The sequence below is a fragment of the Callorhinchus milii genome, unplaced genomic scaffold (genome assembly GCF_018977255.1).
Source record: "Callorhinchus milii isolate IMCB2004 unplaced genomic scaffold, IMCB_Cmil_1.0 Scaffold5, whole genome shotgun sequence".
In the NCBI taxonomy this organism is placed as follows: domain Eukaryota; kingdom Metazoa; phylum Chordata; class Chondrichthyes; order Chimaeriformes; family Callorhinchidae; genus Callorhinchus; species Callorhinchus milii.
In genome coordinates this window covers 24345733-24366860 of record NW_024704746.1, presented here as the reverse complement: position 1 = coordinate 24366860, position 21128 = coordinate 24345733, and the positions used below count along the sequence as shown (strand labels likewise).

Below are 21128 nucleotides of genomic sequence, written 5' to 3'. Positions count from 1 at the left end.
TGATGTGGAGTTCATTGTTGGAGAAGAGAAGAGAGTGGTGTACGCCCATCGCTGTGTCCTCGCGTGCCGCTGTCAGCTCTTTCACGACATGTTTGTCCAGCAGCAACCTGTGTGTGGGCCACAGGAGGCCAACCTTCCATTTGTTTTTCCAAACGTGCAGCCCGATGTCTTCCTGGCTGTGCTGGAGTTTCTCTACACAAACCGCGTGACACTGAGTGGCCAGATAGTAAGTATTGGAAACTCTTTTATCCCTTTGGGAATTAATTCTGCGTCGAAGATCAGGGAATCGGTTTCTCAACAGCAACAGCAGCAACAGCTTGCATTTCTATAGCGCCCTCCACGCCGGGCGGAGTCTCGGAGCAGTTCTCCTCCACCTTTTGAATCTGTTTTCATTTTTTTTTAAAACAAAGCAGTCAGTGATTAATCTTGACATTTTAACTGCCCTTGAATTTCTGCCGTTGTTGCTGTAGTTTCCTAACTGTTTTGTTTTTTGGGGGACGTTGTTGCTGTTTGATGTTGAACCAGTACAAAATGCGGTACAAGTTATTCCAAAAAAATATTTTTTTCTTGTTTTGTCCTGGATTCAGGGCAGCCTTCAGACAAAAACCCACAGTTGTGCAGAACAAGCTGTGAATGTGTGAATCCGCAGAGCACTTGTGTGTGGGTGCTGTTGTGGGTGGAATGACCGCTGCTATCACTTGTTTTGCAACAAGATTTCACAAACTTCAGTTTTGATTAAACTCAGAGATTTCATTCCAAATACGTGTTTTGTGACTGAAAGTAAAATCTTTCAAGTTGTTGGATGAAATCTCGCCATCAAATGAAAAGCCAAATACCCCCCCACACCCCCAACCCCTCACCCCCCTCACCTACCCCCAGATCCCCACCCTCCCACCACTGGATCAGAAATATTGGCATCAAAAACAGTCGACTAATCTAGATTGGGAGAGAGGGCCTCCCCTGATGATATTGCTAACCAACCAGGAAGGTTTTATCTCCTGTGCTGAGTTAGCTGATTTTGCCCACAAAGTACAGTCACTACACTTTACAGTGTATCCTGTGAAGTGCTTTGAGACGTCCTGATGACGTGATAAGGCGCTGTATCAAATGCAGGATTATTATTCTCCAAGATGGAGCAGCATTAGTGAAGCTGCATTAGCCAGTAACCCAGTGTGCGGTGGGAGCTGCAAAATCAACTTGCTCTTGATTGCTAAGCCGTGAAACCTGCTGAAGAGGAAGATGAGCAGAGGATTCAACTTGTAAAGTCTCCAAATGCTGACTACAGTATTCGACATTGTGAATGTGTGAATCCTGCACTATAGTATTGTGCTGATTCTCAGGGTCTAACCTCACACAGGAAGTGAAGTGCTCAAATTTGCCAAAGAGTATTGTGGTGATTAAATCTCCCGCTGCGCTGGAATCTTTATCGTGTGCCTTAGCTATTATTAGGCAAAAAAAAGGTCTCGTTCAGTCACTTGACTTTGCCCAATGAAGTGGTCTGTCTGGGAGACATTCTTACTCTAATGTTCGTTAAAAAAGGAAATATTAAAAAAGAGGAAATAAAAATATGTAATAAGAAGAATAACAAGTCTTTGTGTCCTTTGACCCCTGACGACTATTTTGAATCCCTCAGGCCCTGGAGGTGCTGACATCCGCAGTGGAATACGGACTGGACGATCTTCGTAAGGTGAGCCTGCACATTTCCCCCCTTTAACTAACAGTCCTGCAGCCAAAGGCTGTGATGTTTGTTACTCGCAGAGTAATTCACCATTGGGACAGGTTGTCGGGAAGGTGTTTAGGGCCAGGACCCTGAAATCCTTTCAAAAGCGGCACTTGATGCTGTGATGGGAGGACTGGCTGTGCTGGAGGGTGAGATCAGATGTGTAGTGTTTGGTGAGGGCACTGACATAACCCCTAGAAATGGTTACTACAACCTCCCATCCAGTACAGCAACGGCTGTCACGTTTTGCTGAACTGAGCTAAAAGGCCAGAGATTTTGGCATTGATGGTATGTCGGGACATATTAGCCACAGCTACATAGGAACAGGAGAAGACCATTCAGCCCCTTGAGCCTGTTCCGCCATTCTATAAGATCATGGCTGATCTGTACCTCAACTCCAATTACCCGCCCCTTGCCCTGTATCCCTTGATACCGTGACCTAACAAACATCTCTCCACCTCAGTCTGGACAATGTGAATGGATCCAGCCATAATCCACAGCCTTTTGGTGGAGAGAGAGAGAGAGAGTTCCATTAACCTTTGCTGATTCCTGCCTCCTGATTCCACTCCTTGTTCCAAGCAGACGATATGGCTTCACGACTGCAGAGTAACCGGGAGAGATCCCAATGCGGGCTGCCTGTGGCTAGTTGAGAACCGTTGGCATTTGAAGCAGTTGTCGTGTAGCCTGTAAATACAGCAGCAATCATACCATGTAATGGCAAGCGCTAGGTTACTGTGAGGTGTTAACGTGCTACTAGAAGCTTGCAATATCTCGCATTCATTTCAACAGCGATGACATCAAAAGTGGGCAATGATTCATAAATCCTTGTATAATGTTACTTCTTATTTTCCTAATGATGACCGTATTGTGGTTTACATACATATCCTGCAATCTGCCTGTGCCCACTGAGAGAATGGAGCATGAGAGTTATGAATAATCACTGGATGGGGAAGAGAGGGCACGGGTTTGATTCCCGGGTTTGGCGAAATCTTAGGCAGGTTTCTTTCCTCCATACACCTCTGTTTACTACCAGTAAGTAGGAACCCGTTTTTCCGGGGGTAATAATCCCTTAAAAACATTAATAAAAAATAAATAATAATTTGGTCACTTCAATCCGCGACTGTTTGTGGGACACTGCTGTGCGCAATTGGCTGCTATGTTTCGCCCACAAAACACAATCACTACACTTTACAGTATATTCTGTGAAGCGCTTTGCGATGTCTCAATGAGGTGATAAGGCACTGTATCAAATGCAAGGATTATTATATTATTTATTATTTATTGTTTATTGTTTATTATTATTATTTGTTATTATTATGATTTATTTAGAGGTGCTGTTGCCAGGTTTGGGGCTAACATAATTAGCGGTGCTCAGAGATAAATGTAACATTAATATTCCTGCCTTTCAGTGTCTCCAAATTCGCAAAGCGGATTTTGTTTAAAAATAAACAAATGTAATTTGGGAGCGATCTCAACCAATTGTCAGATTGGCCCCTTTCCCAAACTGGGTTAATGTAGTTCAGTGAATTGCTCGACTTGGAATTAGCAAAACAAAAAAATTTGTTTCCTGAGTCAGGCTGACCTCAAACAAACACACTTCATGTAGTTTGAAGAAGTGCTTTGAGGAAGAGAGTCGACGTGGAAGATTTCTGAAAGATGCCAGAAAAGTTACTTAGAATGTTGTGAGGGAGTCTGGTAACTGATATCGCCGTAGATACATACAGTAAATATCAATACTGAAACCACAGGCTGCCACCACGGAGATGAGCAACAGGACAACAAATGATCTCTTGAAATAAGATCATGAGCTTATCTCTCACCTGTGATGATTAATCGGCCAATTCTGATACCTGAGTTACTGATTTGCTATTTCCCTCCCTCGGATGATGACATTAAATACATCCTGTTCGCTTTCATCTGGGAACTCTCAATACTGAGGAAACAAGTTGTGTTTCATTTATTTACTTCCCCTGTGTTTTGTTATACTGCAGTTATGTTAGGACACTCCCTACAGCACACCTATTCCTGTCTTAAAAGATGAGTAAGGGAGAATAAAGAATCATACAACAACTACTCGCATTTACATAGCGCCTTTCACACAGGGTAGCATCTCGGAGCTTTATCCTAGAGCAGGGTATTGGTATGTGTGCCTGCAGTGTAAACCCAGGCATGGGGCACGGCGGAAGCAAAGGATCAGGAATCAATGAGATCTGTCAGACATTTAAACTAAATCACAACAAGACTTATGTATTTTACCTTTACATCAGGGCTGATTCTGATTAAATGTAAAACCAAAAGTCAACTGGGATACTGGTTTGCGATAATTCTCAGAGCAACATCAAACTCCAATTGACAATTTGAGTTTACAACCGTCACTGTGAAGCATTTAGAGACGTTTTGATGTTATAAACACTCACAAAATACACAGTCAATTCACTTTACAGAATATCCTGTGAAATGCTTTGAGACGTCTCAATGACATGATAAGGTGTTATATCAAATGCAAGGATTATTATTACTTTACCAAATTCAAGATTATTTTTATAAATGTTACTGTATATAACTCCTGATCCCAAACATAAAAGTTCTTGGGAGGCTAGTTAGGCATTAAATGTTTTGACCATGTCTGTCACTGCCCTTTACTGGGGTGTGTAAATGATTAATCTGTCTGTGAAGTGGTTATCAATAACATTAATCTTCACTGGGTTTGCTGTCCTGCTGTGTGGGAGCTGACACCTCTGTTCAGCTCTGTACGTGCCTCAAAAACCCAGTCCAACAGTTCACTAGAGTCCAGGGGGAGGGGGGCAGGACCGGACAGATAGGAAACTCACACATTACTTTATCAATGTGCAATAAATAAGTATGAAGGCAATTCTGGAAATGCACATCCAGTATATTTTCTTTCGTGTCGGACAAATAATTACAGTCACAGGTGGAATGAGACATTTCCTAGCAGACATTCTATATTACTTTTACGCTTGCAGGGGAGGGGATGTGTGGAAGAATATTTCATGTGCTTTAGAGGGGGTGTATAATATGTGGCATGCGTGTAAGTCTCAGCTCGGTTTGGATGGTGATGGGTTTCTATATGTGTCAGACTAACACAAAACAAATATCATAGAGAGCTTTTAAATTACACCAAGATCACATAACAGAATATGGCAGCAACAAAATTGATGATCGTCAAGCAAGACATGACAACAATGTCATTTTGTGTACAGATAACTAGTCACAGGAAGTCAAGATCTAACAAATAGTCCATCTTATTTTTGCCAGTTCCTTTAAAACAAACACAAATGTGGTTTGAGGTTTATAGACATGAGTTCATGTAATATATAAATGTCAGTAACTGCAAAACCAGGAGGTTTGTTAGAGCAAACAGAATGGGTTGAATTATTTATATATTTATACATTCCTAAACCAATGTAATTTATAAATGGAACTGAACTACAACAAAACAAAATTACATTTGTAAAGCGCCTTTCACGTCAGGAGGATGTCCCAATGTGCTGAAGAGTCAGGGATCAGGACCCGAGTGTGGGGGCAGGGTTGGGATGAGGGATAGCAGAGGGGGTAGGAGGGGCGGCTGAAGGCACGGTCAAAAAGAAGGGTCTTGAGTCGCGTCATGAAAGAGGCAAGAGAGGGAGCAAGGCGAAGGGATTGTGAGATGGAGTTCGGGGGTTGGGTGCAGAGAGGCTGAAAGCCCGGCCACCGATGGTAGGGTGGGTCAGACGGGAGACCTGGAGCAGGCTGAATACAGAAGATTGCAGTGTGACATTAAAGGGATGTTCAGTTAATGTTATCGGACACAGAATCTTAATGTCCTTGAAATACCTGACTATGTTTATTTATTCAAATCTACACAGTTGGATGCAATGGGGCTGATTTGAATCCATTTTTGGCAAGGCTCTTGCTGCCAGCAAATGGATGTTGAATAGCAAGCGATATCAAGTGATAGATAGTGGGCTCTCCGGATCTCAGCAGATGATGTTGAACTGCAGTGCAATTGCACCTTGTGACTTGAATACTATTGGGTTTTAATTGACTGCAAGCTGCAGAGGGATTGCATACTCTGTGCACCAATCGTAATTTACAGTTGGCTTTTCGTTAAACCGCTCGCTCCCTGTCAAAACGATTTATTTGCAGAGTGATTGCGGTCTTTCTTTTGTTTGTTTTGTTATTGCCTGACTGTGTCTGACTGTTGTTTTCTGTGGTTTATTAAGTACACCAGTGGAGATTGAAAATAAAAAAGATTCATGTCGTAATCTTCGTCTATAAACTGAGTAGTAATGCTGATTCCAATCTCGAACTCACATGGCCCAAAGGGGATTCTATGGCTGGTGTTACTTTAGCACATCTGCTTTGCTGTTGGATGATGAAGTCAGTATTTCAGAGAGCAGCCCTTAAACAGCAATGCTTTAGAACACTTTGTTCCAAATTAATATCAGAAACTGAGTTACTTTATTCAGTAATAATCCAATTGCTTTGTGATGCCATTACTGAGAGACGACTAGAGGTGAAGGTAGCCAGAGAAGGTAGGTCACCTGGGAGGATCGTGTCAGCAGCACATCACTCTTATTAAACACTTCACCGGAACCACATTTATTGTATTCCTCGCAATTTTAAACTTTTAATTTCCAGGAAAATGTCCTTTTATTGTCTCTTGTGTTATCCGGTAGCATTCTCCAGCTGATCTCCACCCAGCCTCTGCCCAGAAAGCTAAGCAGATTTTCCAACTAAGATTGATAGTGGACTGTGTGGGGAATTGTAGGGTTCTGTGGTTGCTTCCTTGCCATATTTGCATCGACAACACGACCAGTTGGTTTATACTCTGGTCATTGTCACTTCACGTAGCAAAATAGCCGGAGGTGGATTTCTGTAAAGGTCTTTTCAAAAACGTCCACAAAACTGTCTTCATAGTTAAGACTAACTTCGACAGTTTGTCAAATTCTGAACATTACAAATCGTCACTTAAATAACAGTTAATCGAGACTCTTCCCTAAATCTTTGCTGGTCATTTTTCGTCTCTCAATTTTAGTTTAGTTGCTCTGTTCTGCCCATTCCATGTAGAAAGCCCACCTGGCCCTTAAAATGTGAATTTGACCAATATTTACAAAAAAAAGTAGAAAACGCTATTTGAAAGGAAAGCGGAAAATGGGAACCAATAGTTTAATTTAACAGACTCCGAAATGACGAGAGTGTGATGGAATTTACAGTCCAAGTATGGAGTGTGCAAACATCAGTTTGTCAGTGAATTTATTGTTCTCGGGCTGTGCGGTTTGGGACTGGCAATCTGTCAGCACCCAGCAGCGTTTCCTCACTACTCGATTCCTCCAGCGGTGATGTGAGTAACAGGTAGTGTGGGAGCGTCTAATGACATTTCTGCCCTGTGATTTCTTCTGCAATTATTGTCTCCTTGGATTGCATCTTTAGTGACAAGGTCAATGCCTATTAAGAAAATGGTAAATTGCAAAGAATAAACCCATTGATTTTCCCTCATATATTGGAGGGGGTCAGGATCAGATGATGAATGTAATTAGCAAATTGGCAAATTCCCCATATATTTCCTGTGTTACTGAGTCAGGTGGTGATGGGGGATATTATTAGAGGAGAGAACGAGGTCAGATGTCAATAACCTGCAGTCCCAATCTTGGAGTAGAAGAATATATTTTTATGAAATAATACTTTGGTCCCTTAATCCATGACTGTTTGTGGGGACGCTGCTGTGTGCAATTGGCTGCAGCATTTTGCCCACAAAATATACAGTCAATTCACTTTACAGTATATCCTGGGAAGCGCTTTGAGACGTCTCAACGACGTGATAAGGCGCTGTATCAAATGCAAGGATTAGTATTATTAATATTATGGGTATTTTCTTTGATTTTCTTTGAGATTGGGGGTATTTCATGGTGGGTTTGATTGCTTTGCTTGAGATCCAGAGTGAGTGGGGGAAGCACATGATAGGTGAGGTTTTATACAGTCTCCTAAGCGCGTGGGTTCCATAAACCAAAAGCCTTTTGGGTTACACAAAAGTTACTTGTGATCCTTCCAAACATCTGCTTTCAGTAAAGAGGGAAAATGTTCAACGTGGAGCTTGGAATTTGTGTTCTGTGTTAACAAAAGTGTTTCAGAAAAGGAAATAGTTTGGGGAATTTGATATTGTTGGAACTTTCTGCTTCTTAAATAAAATCGATTTGGGAGCCTCGTGTTTTCCTGTAAGATCAGACAGCGTAACGTTAGCTGGGAGCAACATTTTTTTTTAGGGTGGGGGGACAGGGGACAGGTTGGGGGAACTTCAAACAGTTGCCTAATTGTACTGTACGTGACATGAAACACCACATCGTTATTGCAGCTTTGATTTGATTTATATTTTCACAAACAACTTTGTTGCTTCAAGTCATCTATTTACAGTCGTGAATTTCCTGTTCGCACACCCGAAATATATGTATTTAATCGCGAATGCTTTTACTCTCGAGGACACGGCAGCGGATCCTCCACATTTCATGGCTGCTGTGTCCTGAAGTAGTAACAGTAATAATATTAATAATAATCCTTACATTTCACGTCAGGAGGACAAGGGAGAGCACTCGCCTTGTAAGCGAGACCCCTGGGTTCAATTCCAGGCAGAGGGCAAAACCTTGGGCAAGTTTCCTTACTCCACACAGAGCCTAATAATAATCCCTCCAAAACAAAACAATAATAAATTGATCATTTTCAACCCACGACTGTTTGTGGGACATTGCTGTGCGCAATCGGCTGCCGCGTTCGCCCACAAATATACAGTCAATTCACTTTACAGTGTGTTCTGTGAAGTGCTTTGAGATGTTGAGAAGACGTGAAAAGCGCTGTATCAAATGCAAGGATTATTATTATTATTCCAAAGTGCTTCACGGAATTTACTGTGAAGTGTAGTGACTGTATATTTGTAGGTGAGTGGGGCAGCAATGTCCCGCAAACAGCCATGAAACGTTGATGAGCGATTTTATTTGGGGGATTGTTGGCTAGGTCACCGGGAAAAACTCCCTTCTCTTTTCAAACAGTCCCATGTGAAAAGCGCTATACCGAATGCAAGGATTATTATTGTTGTTATTATTATTGTTGTCATTATTATCTTTAACATCCGCCTGAACAGGCAGCCAGGACCTTGGTTTAACGTCTCATTCGAACCATGGCACCTCCGACAATGCAGCCCTCGCATTGTGTTGGAGCATCAGCTCACACCACTGTCTGAGCAGAAGCAGCTCATGATGTGCGGAGGGTTTTGGCAAACGTGAGTTTACACTGTGGTGGGTGGGGCACAAGAACCAGGAATCCTGTGGTCAGGGTGAAGGCAGGGAGGGAGGGTGAGGTGTCTTCACTTTACATCTCACCTCAAATAATCCCTTCAAAAAAAATAATAATTTAGTCATTAATTCAGTGACTGTTTGTGAGACGCTGTTGTGTGCAATTGGCTGACGCGTTTCCCCACAGTCACTACACTTAAACAGTATATTCTGTGAAGCGCTTTGAGACGTCTCGAAGACGTGATAAGGTGCTATATCAAAAGCGTGGATTATTATTATTATATAAATGTCCTATGTTTTAATCCACGTTAGGGAGAGAGGTATTACACTACAGGAGTGGAATGTTAAATGGAGAATTCCTCAGTGTGTGACAGTGTCTCACCCAAAGGTCAGAGCCTCCCTGCGAGGGATCTGTCTTTGTGTTGTGAGCTTTGATGAGCCACCGTGGCCTGTGATCTCAGACAGACAGACAGACAGGCAGTTAGCCCTGAACTGGGTCCACAATGTTTCGAGATTCCTCTGGTATGAATCACAGAGTCCAGAGCAAACTGCAGCTTTGAAGTTAAATTTAATCAAAATAGGCTTTGAAAGCAGCTTGAGAATGCAACCATGGGCCTTGCTGATTATAGCTGCCTGGCATCAGAATCAAGAAAAGTAATTCATATTAATTTTCTTTCTTTCGGGAGAACTGACCTTATTACTGTATTTTTAAATAAACTTTTTTTTTTTGCATAGTTTTCTCTAAACATTGCCGTGTAGACAGTCCCCATATTGGAGACTGTCAGACCTCAGGAAGCACCTCGAGACGCACCTCGCTTCTAAACCTCCTGTAACAGCAGCTGTGGAGCTTTCAATAGTTTGGTTTTGAGAATCTCGAGCAGGGTGATTGGCGTGGCAGATATCTGACTGACTATAACAAAGACATAGAGATCTTCATAATACCCTGAGACTCAGGAACTCTCTTCCTCAATCCCTCCGTCTTGTCCCCTCCTTGTTCGTCTTCAGATTACATCTGAAGATCTTCCTCTTCGACCATGCCCCCCTCTCCTCCTGGCTCTGGTTTGTGTTCTGTCACTGTTAAGCGCTCCGAGGCGCTACTCTGCGTAAAGGGCGCTATATAAATGCGAGTTGTTGTTGTTTGAAGTTGCAGCAGTGGAAAAATTTTCCCTCTCAGCACATTTCTCCTATCGTTTGACATCACAAAGTGGAACCAATCTATTTTCTTTGAGCCACAAATTGTTGAGATGACATTTTCTGATTGAAAATCGTATAAATAGAGAGATCAGGCCCCAGATATCCGTTGCTCATGTTGGCTGTGTGATTTTATCTGATCAGCCTTATCTGTGCAGATATTTATTGATGTGTCCCAGACTAAACTGGCAAAAGTGGCTCATTTTCCTTAAACTTGGACCTCTCACAAGATCCACCTTTGAATATTTCCCTAAAATATTTTGCAATAACACTTTTTAGCTTCACCGAGCATTTGATCGAGCATCTCATCTGTCAAATTGCTTATCAAGTCAGTCACTATTCAGGCTGAAAGCAATGAGACTGCTATACTCTGAGCAATGTGGGAGATGGAAAATATGAAATGGTTTTATTTATTTTAATTTCAATGTTATTACAAATGCTGCAGTTGCCATAGTAAGCTTGACATTGATGAATTATTGCACTTGAGATTTGCTTCCATGTTTATGTATATATTTTTTTCTTGCCATTTTCCCCTACCCATTATTTATCGCCTCTCCTGAAGACTCTACTTATTTTTCAACATTGTTATGATTAGGGAATAGGAATTGCCATCACCCAAAACTCACTTGAGTTTGAAGAACTCTATGCACAGTTTATATTATACTTTCTCTGACTTTTGAGTTCTGGCTCCCACCCACAGCCCTGCACATCAATCCTCAAACTCTGCATGACTTACTCACAAAATGACAATTGCTGTTGTATAACCATTCGCTATTACTTTGTGGAGAGTGAGGCAGGATGTTATGCCCTCTGATTCATTCTTTCCTCCTTCCACTTGTTGCCTCACCTTTACTTGGCATCTCACCCAGTTAGTATTTACATGCTCCCACTCGCTGATATCATCCGCAGACATGTGGTCAATTTCCACATGTATGCGGATGACACCCAACTCTCTCTCTCTGCCTCCACTCTTGACTCCAGGACCCGCTGCTGTCAGACACCAAGTCCTGGATGAAAGCCAATTTTCTCCAGTGGAACGTCAACAAGGCCGAGGCTCTCCTGATTGGCTCCCGTCAGCATCTCCTCAGCTCAGGCGCTGACAGCATCACTGTCCATGGTCCCCCTTCACCTTCACTGAGCCGTGGAACCTTGGGGTCCTGTTCAACCCTCAACTGTCTTTTAAACCCCACATCGGTGTCATGACCCGTTCTGCCTTTGCCACCTCCACAACATTACCTGCCTTTCCCCTCAGGCTGCTGAGACCCTCATCCCTGTTTTCATTATGTCCAGTCTTGACTATGTTAATTTCCTGCTCCCAACACAATATTATAATAATAATCCTTGCCTTTGATGCAGCGCCTTATCACGCCTCAAAGAACTTCACAGAATATGCTGTAAAGTGTAGTGACTGTTTGTTTTGTGGGCAAAACATTGTCACTTTGTTTTTTGAAAAAGATCAGAAATAAGAGACTTTGTGGCTTAGAATCGACTCTCTTCCTCCTCCTCGCTCCCTCCCTTCCCTCTCCTCACCCTGACCATTTCCCCCTCCTCTCTCCCTCCCTTCCCTCCCCTCACCCTGACCATTTCCCCCTGCTCGGGTCATGACCCAACTGTGCAGCGCCTTGGGACGTCCTCCTGACGTGAAAGGCGCTCTATAAATGGAATCTTGTTGTTGTTGTTGTTGTTAGAATGGAAGGGAGGGAGGGAGGGAGCGAGCGAGCGGATACTGTTCAAAGAGAGTGCTCAGGAATCAATACAACTGACTGACTAGCTGACTGATGTCATTAATACTCACAGCTTCTCAACCAAGGCACGAACATACAGGTCAGGACACATTACACAGCAATTACATTCACTCAGTGTTGCAATGATTTTCATTGTAATCACACAGGCGTTCCAGGTATACCTGTGTTACAGTCGGGAGCCATGAGCCGATAGCTCTGTTGGTGAGTGGAAGAATTTAGCAAATGTGAGATTTAGGGATTATCCTCTCTGTGTGAGCCCTGAATCTACGTCAAACTGAATAACTGGTCACTAAGTCAAGTGTGTTCTGATGTCTCTAGATTTTGCATTAGCTTTCCCCCCAAAAAAGGAGAGGAGGGCTGGGGCGGTGGTTGTGTGGGGGGGAATGGGTGGGGATAGGGTGGGGGGGATGTAGTGGGGCGGTTGGTGGGGGTGGGGGGTGTCTGCCTCAAGGGTTTATAAAGGAATTTACAAACATGTTAAAGGTTTATCAACCAATGGTGTTACTGTAGATGTGTTGTCGTATGAAGATTGTCAAGGGAATTCGAGTTTAGTTCTCTACCCCACCCCTTCCCATGGTCCTCCCCATGAGCAATACTCTCTCCTCAAGCTACATGCTTCCACACATATTCTCGGGTAAAATAAACATTGCTAAGGCATGCAAGTGCTTGTCGTTTTGTTTCCTGAGGTAAGTCTGTGTTTCCGTAAGACAAATGCTGTTTCTGAAACTGATGGGAAACAAGCTGATTTAAGCATATTAACTCAAAATACTGGCTTGAGCTTTAGTGTGGAATAAGTGAATTATTTTGAACATTGAAACAGGAAATGCGCACACGATAAAGGCCTTTTTGTTTGAGATTCTGGGAAGGGAGAGGATTTTGGCTGTGATTGTTGGCCATTCAGTACAAGTATGCAGTCAACAAAACTAACCCAAGTACTGGGATCCATCTCAGACATTTCATTTCATTTCAAAACAAGTCATCTCGACCTATACTGTCAATAGATCAACTTTAGCAAGGCCATATTTGGAGATCTGTGTGCAGCTTTGCTTCAAAAGGACATGAGCGAATCAGAGAAGGTCCACAGAAGAAAGACTTAATGATTTCAGGATGTAATACTCTGTTGTGAAGACAGACAGATTTGTAAATTTATCTTCACTAGCGATCAAGAAAGAACATAAGAACAAGGAGCAGGAGTAGGCCATTCGGCCCCTCGAGCCTGCTCCGCCATTCAATAAGATGATGGCTGATCTAATCTAACTCCACTCCCACCTTATCCCCATATCCCTTAATCCCTTTATCCACAAGAAATCTATCAATCTCAGTCTTGAATATGTTCAAGGACTGAACATCTACAGCCCTTTGGGGTAGAGAATTCCATAAATTCGCTATCCTCTGAGTGAAGAAGTTTTTCCTCAACTCAGTGGGAAAGGGCTTACCCCTAATTTTAAGACTGTGACCCCTGGTTATAGTTTTTTCAACCAGGGAAAAAGTCTCCCACTATCTATTCTGTCGTGCCCCTTAATAATCTTATAGGTTTCTTAAATAAGGAGACCAAAATCGTACACAATACTCTCGGTGCGGTCTCACCAGGGCCCTATACAGTTGCAGCAAGACTTACCTACTCTTATATTCTAACCCTTTTGTAACAAATGACAACGTACCGTTAGCTTCCTAATTGCTGCTGTACCTGCAAACTAATTTTTTGTGACTGGTGTACAAGGACACCCAAGTCCCTCTGATCCAATAATAATAATGGAGTCCTGTAGCTCAGTGGTTAGAGCACTCGCCTTGCAAGCAAGCACCTGGGTTCAATTCCCGGCAGGGAGAAACCTTGGGCAAGTTTCCTTACTCCACACAGAGCCTAATAATAATCCCTCCAAAACAAAACAATAATAAATTGGTAATTTTTAATCCACGACTGTTTGCGAGATACTGCTGTGCGCAATTGGCTGCCACGTTTCGCCCACAAATATACAGTCAATTCACTTTACAGTATATTCTGTGAAGCGCTTTGAGATGACGAGAACACGTGAAAAGCGCTATATCAAATGTAAGGATTATTATTATTATTGTCATTATTAATATTATTATTATTGCGTTGGTTATTCCAACAGTTCAATGTTCACTTTGTGATGTATGTGGTTTTCTTACGAATGTCCTTGTTTTTCAGCTGTGTGTGCACTATATCAGCAGCACTCTGTCAGTGCAATCAGTCTGTGAAGCATTGCAGGTAAGCACAGCATAGCACAGCACAACACAGCACAGCACAACACAACACAGCATAACACAGCACAGCACAACACAGCACAGCATAAGTGGTGAGCCGGATGATATCCATCCTCGCTCTAAGCTGTTAGCAGGACCACACTCTCCGGTGCCCTGACTCGATGTCGCGCTCTCCCACTGTCGAGGACTCTGGGCCGCTACCCTGTCTGAGGGGCGCTGTGTAAATGCAAGTTTACGTGGCTGTGGCAGGAGAGCAATGGTTTATTTGGTTATGTCTGGGGAGCAGGATTTTATTAAGCTCCCATAGCATCTTTAAATAGACCATTCACCACTTGTACCTAGTGCTTTATGCAGAAATAACAAACCGTCAGCGGTAGGAAAACATTTCAGTAGAGAATCCAGTCTTCTACATGGCAATGCATCAAAACTCTGAACGTAAATATGACAAAACCCCAGAGCTTGCTGCTGTGCCTTTATATGTAGTGGATCTCACAACATCAAAGGGAAGCTCCAATAATTTTACCAAATATTGGCTCTCCTTGAATTCTGCTCACTTACAAATATTCTGGCCTGATTTATCACAATCCTAAAGTGAAAACTGTAATAAGTACTGACTTTTTAATTGTACTTTCGCTCTGCGTGCTTAGCCCTGCTGATAGCATATACCAGATTGACTGTTGTATTTAATGTCTGGAGGGGAAGAATGAGAGTGAGTGCAGAATATTTATAATAATTATAATAACAATAATAATCATCCTTGTATTTGCTATCGCGCCTTATCGGGTTGTTGAAACGTCTCAAAGCACTTCACAGGATAAGCTTTAAAGTGAATTAGCCTCGTGAATAAGACCAATGAACAAGGAGAGTATTTCCCTGAATTGGCACGTTCCCTTTGTGACCAAGATTTTCTTTATTTTCTTTAAAGTACTCGGAGACGCTATCCTGCATGGAGGGCACGACCTAAGTGCAGGTTGTCGTTGTTGTTGTCAACAATAGGCGAGCAGAGCTTTTATGTTTAATCTGCTCTCCCTACAATATCAGCACAGATTTCTGCTTCACTGAGAGTCGGTGTTGGCACTGTGTGTGGAGTCAGTGCAGTTGCTAACATACAGTGTCCATGACATGGCAATTCAGTGCCGTACTGTAACGAGGCGGTGTTTTCCAACACCCTTGGGCTCAGTACCACTCCCCACTCTGCATTTACCCAGTGAACCAGCCATCAGGAGAGAGTGCTCAGTAATTTTAACCAGAATTAGTGATGATTGACTGAAAAATGTCTCTAACTGCATCAATGTCTCCTTTTATAGCAATAGAGGATTATGTGGTCATCCAGATGAATATATTTCCTCCTCAGATAGTTACCAATAAATATTTGTGGTCCCACACAGAGTAAATGTGCAATTAACAAGTCAGTGTTTATCACTAATGAGCCTGTGCTCATTTAGGTCTGTAGGAATTCAAAGTCTGAGAATAGCTCTGTGCTTCCAAGATGTTAGAAAAAATATTTTTTAAAAAAATCATATTTTTGGTTTAACTTGATGTTGTGCTTGCCTGAAGCTGGTCACTGGTGAAATTTGTTAAAATGTAATTACAGACGTAATGAATATAATTTTTTTTATGATCGCAGGAGTATTTATGCTTTTTAACCTCTTCGTGCAATAAGATTTAATTTTCACTCCGCTGCTTCCTCAGATAATCCCAAGCAGTTTGTCTCTGAAACTTCATCACAGGGGGAACTGTGCCCAAATATTTAGGTTTAAAGCAAAGCCACACCCAATGGTCCCCCTCTAAACACCCCAAAGCAAGATTGGTACACCCTGCTAAATGTTATTTATACAGTAATTCCACGAGTCACAACTTCGGGTTATTTGTATCTTCAGTTGAACATTAAACCAGCAGTGGTCAAACTGTGGCCCGGGGGCCAGAAGCGGCCCTCAGGGTTGCCCAGAGCACCCCCTCCGTGCCCCAGCCCCCACTCACCCTCCCCCGAACAGTCACACAAGTCCAGTTAAGTCCGTGTTCGATTGGTAACGTGTTTCCAGTTTTTTCTTGAGTTGATTTATGGCAAAATCAAAAAAATACTGAATCAGGAACATTGATTTTGTTGGTGGATTATAAAGGTTGGCCCCCACTGATTTACACCTGGCATGAGCTGGGCACATTTCCTGTTGTGAGTCATCATCACACAGAGCGTAGAGGGGAAATAATGTACATGTGCGTGTGTTCACAACTTTATATAATAATAATACTTGCATTTGATATAGCGCTTTATCCTGTCTCAAAGCGCTTCACGGGATATAATTAATGGCAGGTATAATGGTGGACTGTCAGTCTATTGGTAAGTGCACCTCGGGAAGTTCCCACGAATTTTTGTTTAATGTAAATCATTCTAGTTACAGAGTTCTTCTGTGGGGTCCTCTGACTGAGTACCAGTGTCTTGTTTGAGGTGGAGTGAGGACATCCTTTCATTGGCCTACTTTTGATTAGCACAATTAGAGTCTGCCTGAAAACTTCCCTTTATTTCCCAGTTCCTTGTTGTATCTGTTGCGTTTTCTCAAATTCTCAGCAAACTGAATAAATCACTTCATTCCCCAAAAATGCTGTAATTTAATAAGTGGTTCCAGTTGTCTTGGTTTTCCTTTGACCCGAAACAGCAACTCTAAAAATAAGGGGAATTGTGGTAAGTATCCAAACAAGCAAACAGTGAAATGCTTTCATGAAGTTAGGGACAGGATGCCATTCAGATGATTGGCTGCAACAAACCAATTAAGCCCTGGCTTTTGCTCTCATTCCATACACTGGTGTAAAGGGAGATTTAAAGCTCCAGAATATCTCTATTTCTACAGTATCCATCTCCCTGGACCCATTTTCTCAATTTCTCAGCACAGGAAACCGTAAACTGAATTAATCCTCCATTTTCTGCAGTGGGAGCCTCACTGTGTTTGTTATTCCCTGAAAATCCATTAAAATCTCGGGAGATTTGTGTGTTTTTTAAAGTTAACTTGTTTCTTCCACAATGTACAGAGAATCCAGCTCTTCCTAGAACCCCAGTTCCGCCTGTGATGAAGTTTCTCTAACCGGAAGGAACTTGGGGTAAATGCCACCTCTCATGACACCAATCTAAAGCCTTGCTCAGGACAACTACAACAACACATGACATTTACACAGTGCTCGGCTTTCACGTCAGGAGGACGTTTCAATACGCTGCACAGTCAGGGATTTGGACCCGAGCTGGGGGTTGAGATCTGGAGGGGTGGAGGGCAGGGAGGAGTGGAGGGCAAGGAGGGGTGGAGGGCAGGGAGGGGTGGAGGGCAGGGAGGGGTGGAGGGCAGGGAGGGAAGGGGAAGGAGGGTGGTCAAAGGTGCAGTTGAAGAGTAGGGTCATGAGAAGGGCCTTGAAGGAGACGAGGGAGAGAGCAAGACGAAGGGACTGCGGGCTAGAGTTCCAAAGGGTGAGAGCAAATTGGAGCAGAGAACAGTCAGACCCTGGGGATTAGGGAGACCACACATAGGAGTCCCAGGTCTAAGATGCAATTGTGATGATTTAGAACAACATTGTAAAATTGGGCTGTAGGTTCCTGTTAAGAGTTGCTACGTTTCTTCAGTCTGTGTTTACAGTCCCTGTGTTTGTAGTGACGGTGAACTGGTGAGAGAAAACTGCTCGACCCTCTCTGTGTAAGAGAAACCCATTCATTTTGAAACTTGCTTTGCTGTGCAGCTCGAGTGATTAAAATTTACTTCTGCCGGCAGAGATAACAGTGAAGTATTGTCCTATCGTATAAATAGAAACTGCTCAGTGCATGGAGTTTCCTTTAATAGTTTCCAGTGATTGGAGCTACAAACCGCAGTCAAGCCAGTCTTTCTCTCCTCACTCTTCATATGCATTTCGAGCCCTGCGGTTAAATGGCTCAGGAATGAATGTCACTCACATGCTTGTTTTATAAACCCATAAAAGGATGATGCACGAAAATGACCCACAGAGCACTTTACCCGTGACTTTGACTGACTTGTACTGACTTGCTTTGTACCAGGAATTAAAAATGCAAACTTAGGGAAAAGGGAATTGAGTGGTGTTGTGGGTTAACAGGTTTCCTTATCTCACTGACACTAGATGTTGATGTAGAGCCTAATAATGGAATGACTCTGTGGGGCCAGGTATACCGGGAATCTTAATTCAGCTCCTGGGGTAAGTGACTGCACAGCACAAAACTGCACTTAGTTCAGCACAAGCTGAAGCAATCCTGAGGTACTTGGAATAGAGTAGAATTCAAGATCCTCATCCTCACCTACAAGGCCATTCCCGGCCTCGCTCCCTCCTACCTCTCCGACCTACTATCCCCCTACTTACCTGCCCATACCCTCCGTTCCTCTGGCTCCGGTCTGCTCCACATCCTCCGCCCCAACCGCCCCACCATCGGTGGCCTTCAGCCTCTCAGCCCCGAGGCTCTGGAACTCCATCCCCAGTGCCTTCGCCGCTTCCTCCGTTTCCTCCTTCAAGGCCGGTCTCAAGACCTTTCTCTTTGACCTTCAGCCTTCAGCTCCGCTCTCGCCTCTCTACCCCCTCCTCACCCCCTCCCTTCCCTCCCCTCATCCTGACCATTTCCCCCCAATGCTCGGGTCCTGACCCAACTGTCCAGCACCTTGGGACGTCCTCCCGACGCGAAAGGCGCTGTATAAATGGAATCTTGTTGTTACACTCCGCCGTGTGTGAAGCCGCTGTGTAAACACAGGTTGTTGTTGAAAGAAAAAATATAATTCTTTGAATTTTAAGAAAATTTGATGCATCTCAAACAAACACCAGATTGGATTTATATGGTGGCTTTCACTTGGGGAGGATGGACTTCTCAAGAATAGACACAACACCCAAGTATGGTACAAGAATTGTACGAAAATTGGGAGTTAAAGAGGGTGGTTTATGTCCTTTCAAACAAATGGGGGGGAAGGGATGGGTTTTGATTCATTTCTACTTTTTTATATTAAAAGCAAACAATTCTGAGTGCTTTCCCAGTCATTTTTTACTTTTCTCTTAATCATTTTTCATTTCTCTTAAGTCATGTGATTTCCTTTCTCTCACTGCCCCAAGACAGGCAAAAGTATCGGAGGCTTCATCAGTTCAGTTCTTATACATAGGAGATATGTGCAAAGATTTTTATTATTATGAGTGAGTCATGGACGCTACAGACACCGAATAATTTGTTTAACCTCAAAGTGATATTTAATGTGATTTCGCCCACAAAAATACACAGTCAATCCAATTTCTAATTTATCCTGTGAAGCAGTTTGAGACATCTTGACAATGTGATAAGTCGCTATATCAAATGGAAGGATTATTATTGTTGTTATTATCAGTTTCTAGTGGGAAGGTGAGGCGTTGTGTTCTGCTGGGACTGACTTGCTGAATAGTGTGAATTATTAAATCTCTGGGAAACAGCAGTATACCATCCCGTGGGTACTCTTCCTCCTCTTGTAAATGTGTATGAACATTGAAGGAAGTGCTAGTTCTGAGGGTAAATGGTGTTGGGAACTTACTGACTGTAGATCATAATCAGTGCTTCCGAATACTGTTTCTTTGTAAATTATTTTTATTTTCCATTTGATTTTATTTTGTGTTTGGCCCCAGTAATGCACAGTCAGTTCACTTTACAGTATATTCTGTGAAGCGCTTTGAGACATCTCAACGAGGTGATAAGGCGTTGTATCAAATGCAAGGATTATTATTATTTTGCTCAGCAAACTGGGAAGGGGGCTCAGCAGCCAAACGGACGCCCCAGAAAGCTTGTTCATCTCACCACGAGTGGCCTCCTTCCTGCTGACAAATACACAGTCACTACAGTTGACAGTATATTCTGTGAGGCACTTTGAGAAGTCCCCCTGTGTGAAAGGCAAATACAAATGCAACGGTTATCATTGTTTGAGGAGCGACGTGGAGGGTATTGTGGGTTCCATGGAGAAAATACCGACGAGCAATAGTTGCTTTGTAATATAACTTGATCCACGGTAATTTGGGTAAGCCTTTAACCCTTACCATGAAGCCACCTAGAAATATGCAAGTTCCCATTTACCCAGGACTGTAATGGTTTGAGATTGAAGGGCTTGAATCGTTCACGTGGCTTAAATTAATGTTTACGCGTGAGGTTGGTAAAAAGGTCATTCCATTTTCCCAGGAAGGGGAAACTGATAAACGTAGATCTGATAATCTCAGTGACATTTTCCTGTGCTAAAAACAGCCCTTACACTTGTGAATTCTCTGATATCTGTCATTATCATGAAGTTCTTTTTTGCCTTCTCTCTCCCTCCCTCTTCCATCAACTAGATTTCTCAGCGGGGAGAGTTGGAGGGTTAGCCTCACTCCCTGGTTAGTCTCCACCAATGCTACTGTAAACAAATTGGGGGAACCGGCTCGATGGGCAGAATGGCCTCCTCCTGTTTCCATATTCCTCTTAAACCTAAAATCTTCCTGGATTATGGAAAACAGTCTGTGCCACCCATTGCTGTATTTAATAATAACTAATAATCCTCGCATTTGATATAATGCCTTATCACTTGTTCTGATTAAATCAACTCTCAGACTCGTAGAGCAGGAAGACTGCCCCCCCACCCCCCGACCCCCAGCTCGGGTCCGTAACTCTGTCTGTCCAGCGAATTGGGGTGTCCTCCCGATGTGAAGGGCTCTTTACACATGTAATTTTGTTGTTGTGTTGTTTACTTGGCGTTGCTTTATGATACAGCAAAGGTTTGCTAAAGTACTTACATTGACTTATTGGAAGAGCCTGATATACTTTCGAAAATGTGCTTTTTTTTCATTCATTCTCATTTTCCCTCTTCTCGATTTCTTCAGACGTATCGACATGCGTCCACCATACTGTAACTAACCACCCCGAGGTTACTGTTATGATCACAAACCCACCTGTTTTACCCACTTACTTCCCCCGACACTGTAGTGAGGAGAAGAAACTGGCTTCAG

The 21128-nt window shown here is 42.9% G+C and overlaps 1 protein-coding gene across 1 annotated transcript in view; it reads left to right on the top strand.

Annotated features, from left to right (window-relative positions):
* The window catches only part of LOC103182800 (BTB/POZ domain-containing protein 19), a gene marked incomplete at its 5' end in the record, with an annotated part of 41863 nt that continues 20735 nt past the window's right edge, over window positions 1-21128 (top strand). Inside the window, 3 exon segments of the mRNA XM_007899942.2 lie at window positions 1-226; window positions 1634-1687; window positions 14110-14169. Of these exon segments, the coding sequence (XP_007898133.2) occupies window positions 1-226; window positions 1634-1687; window positions 14110-14169 (340 nt within the window).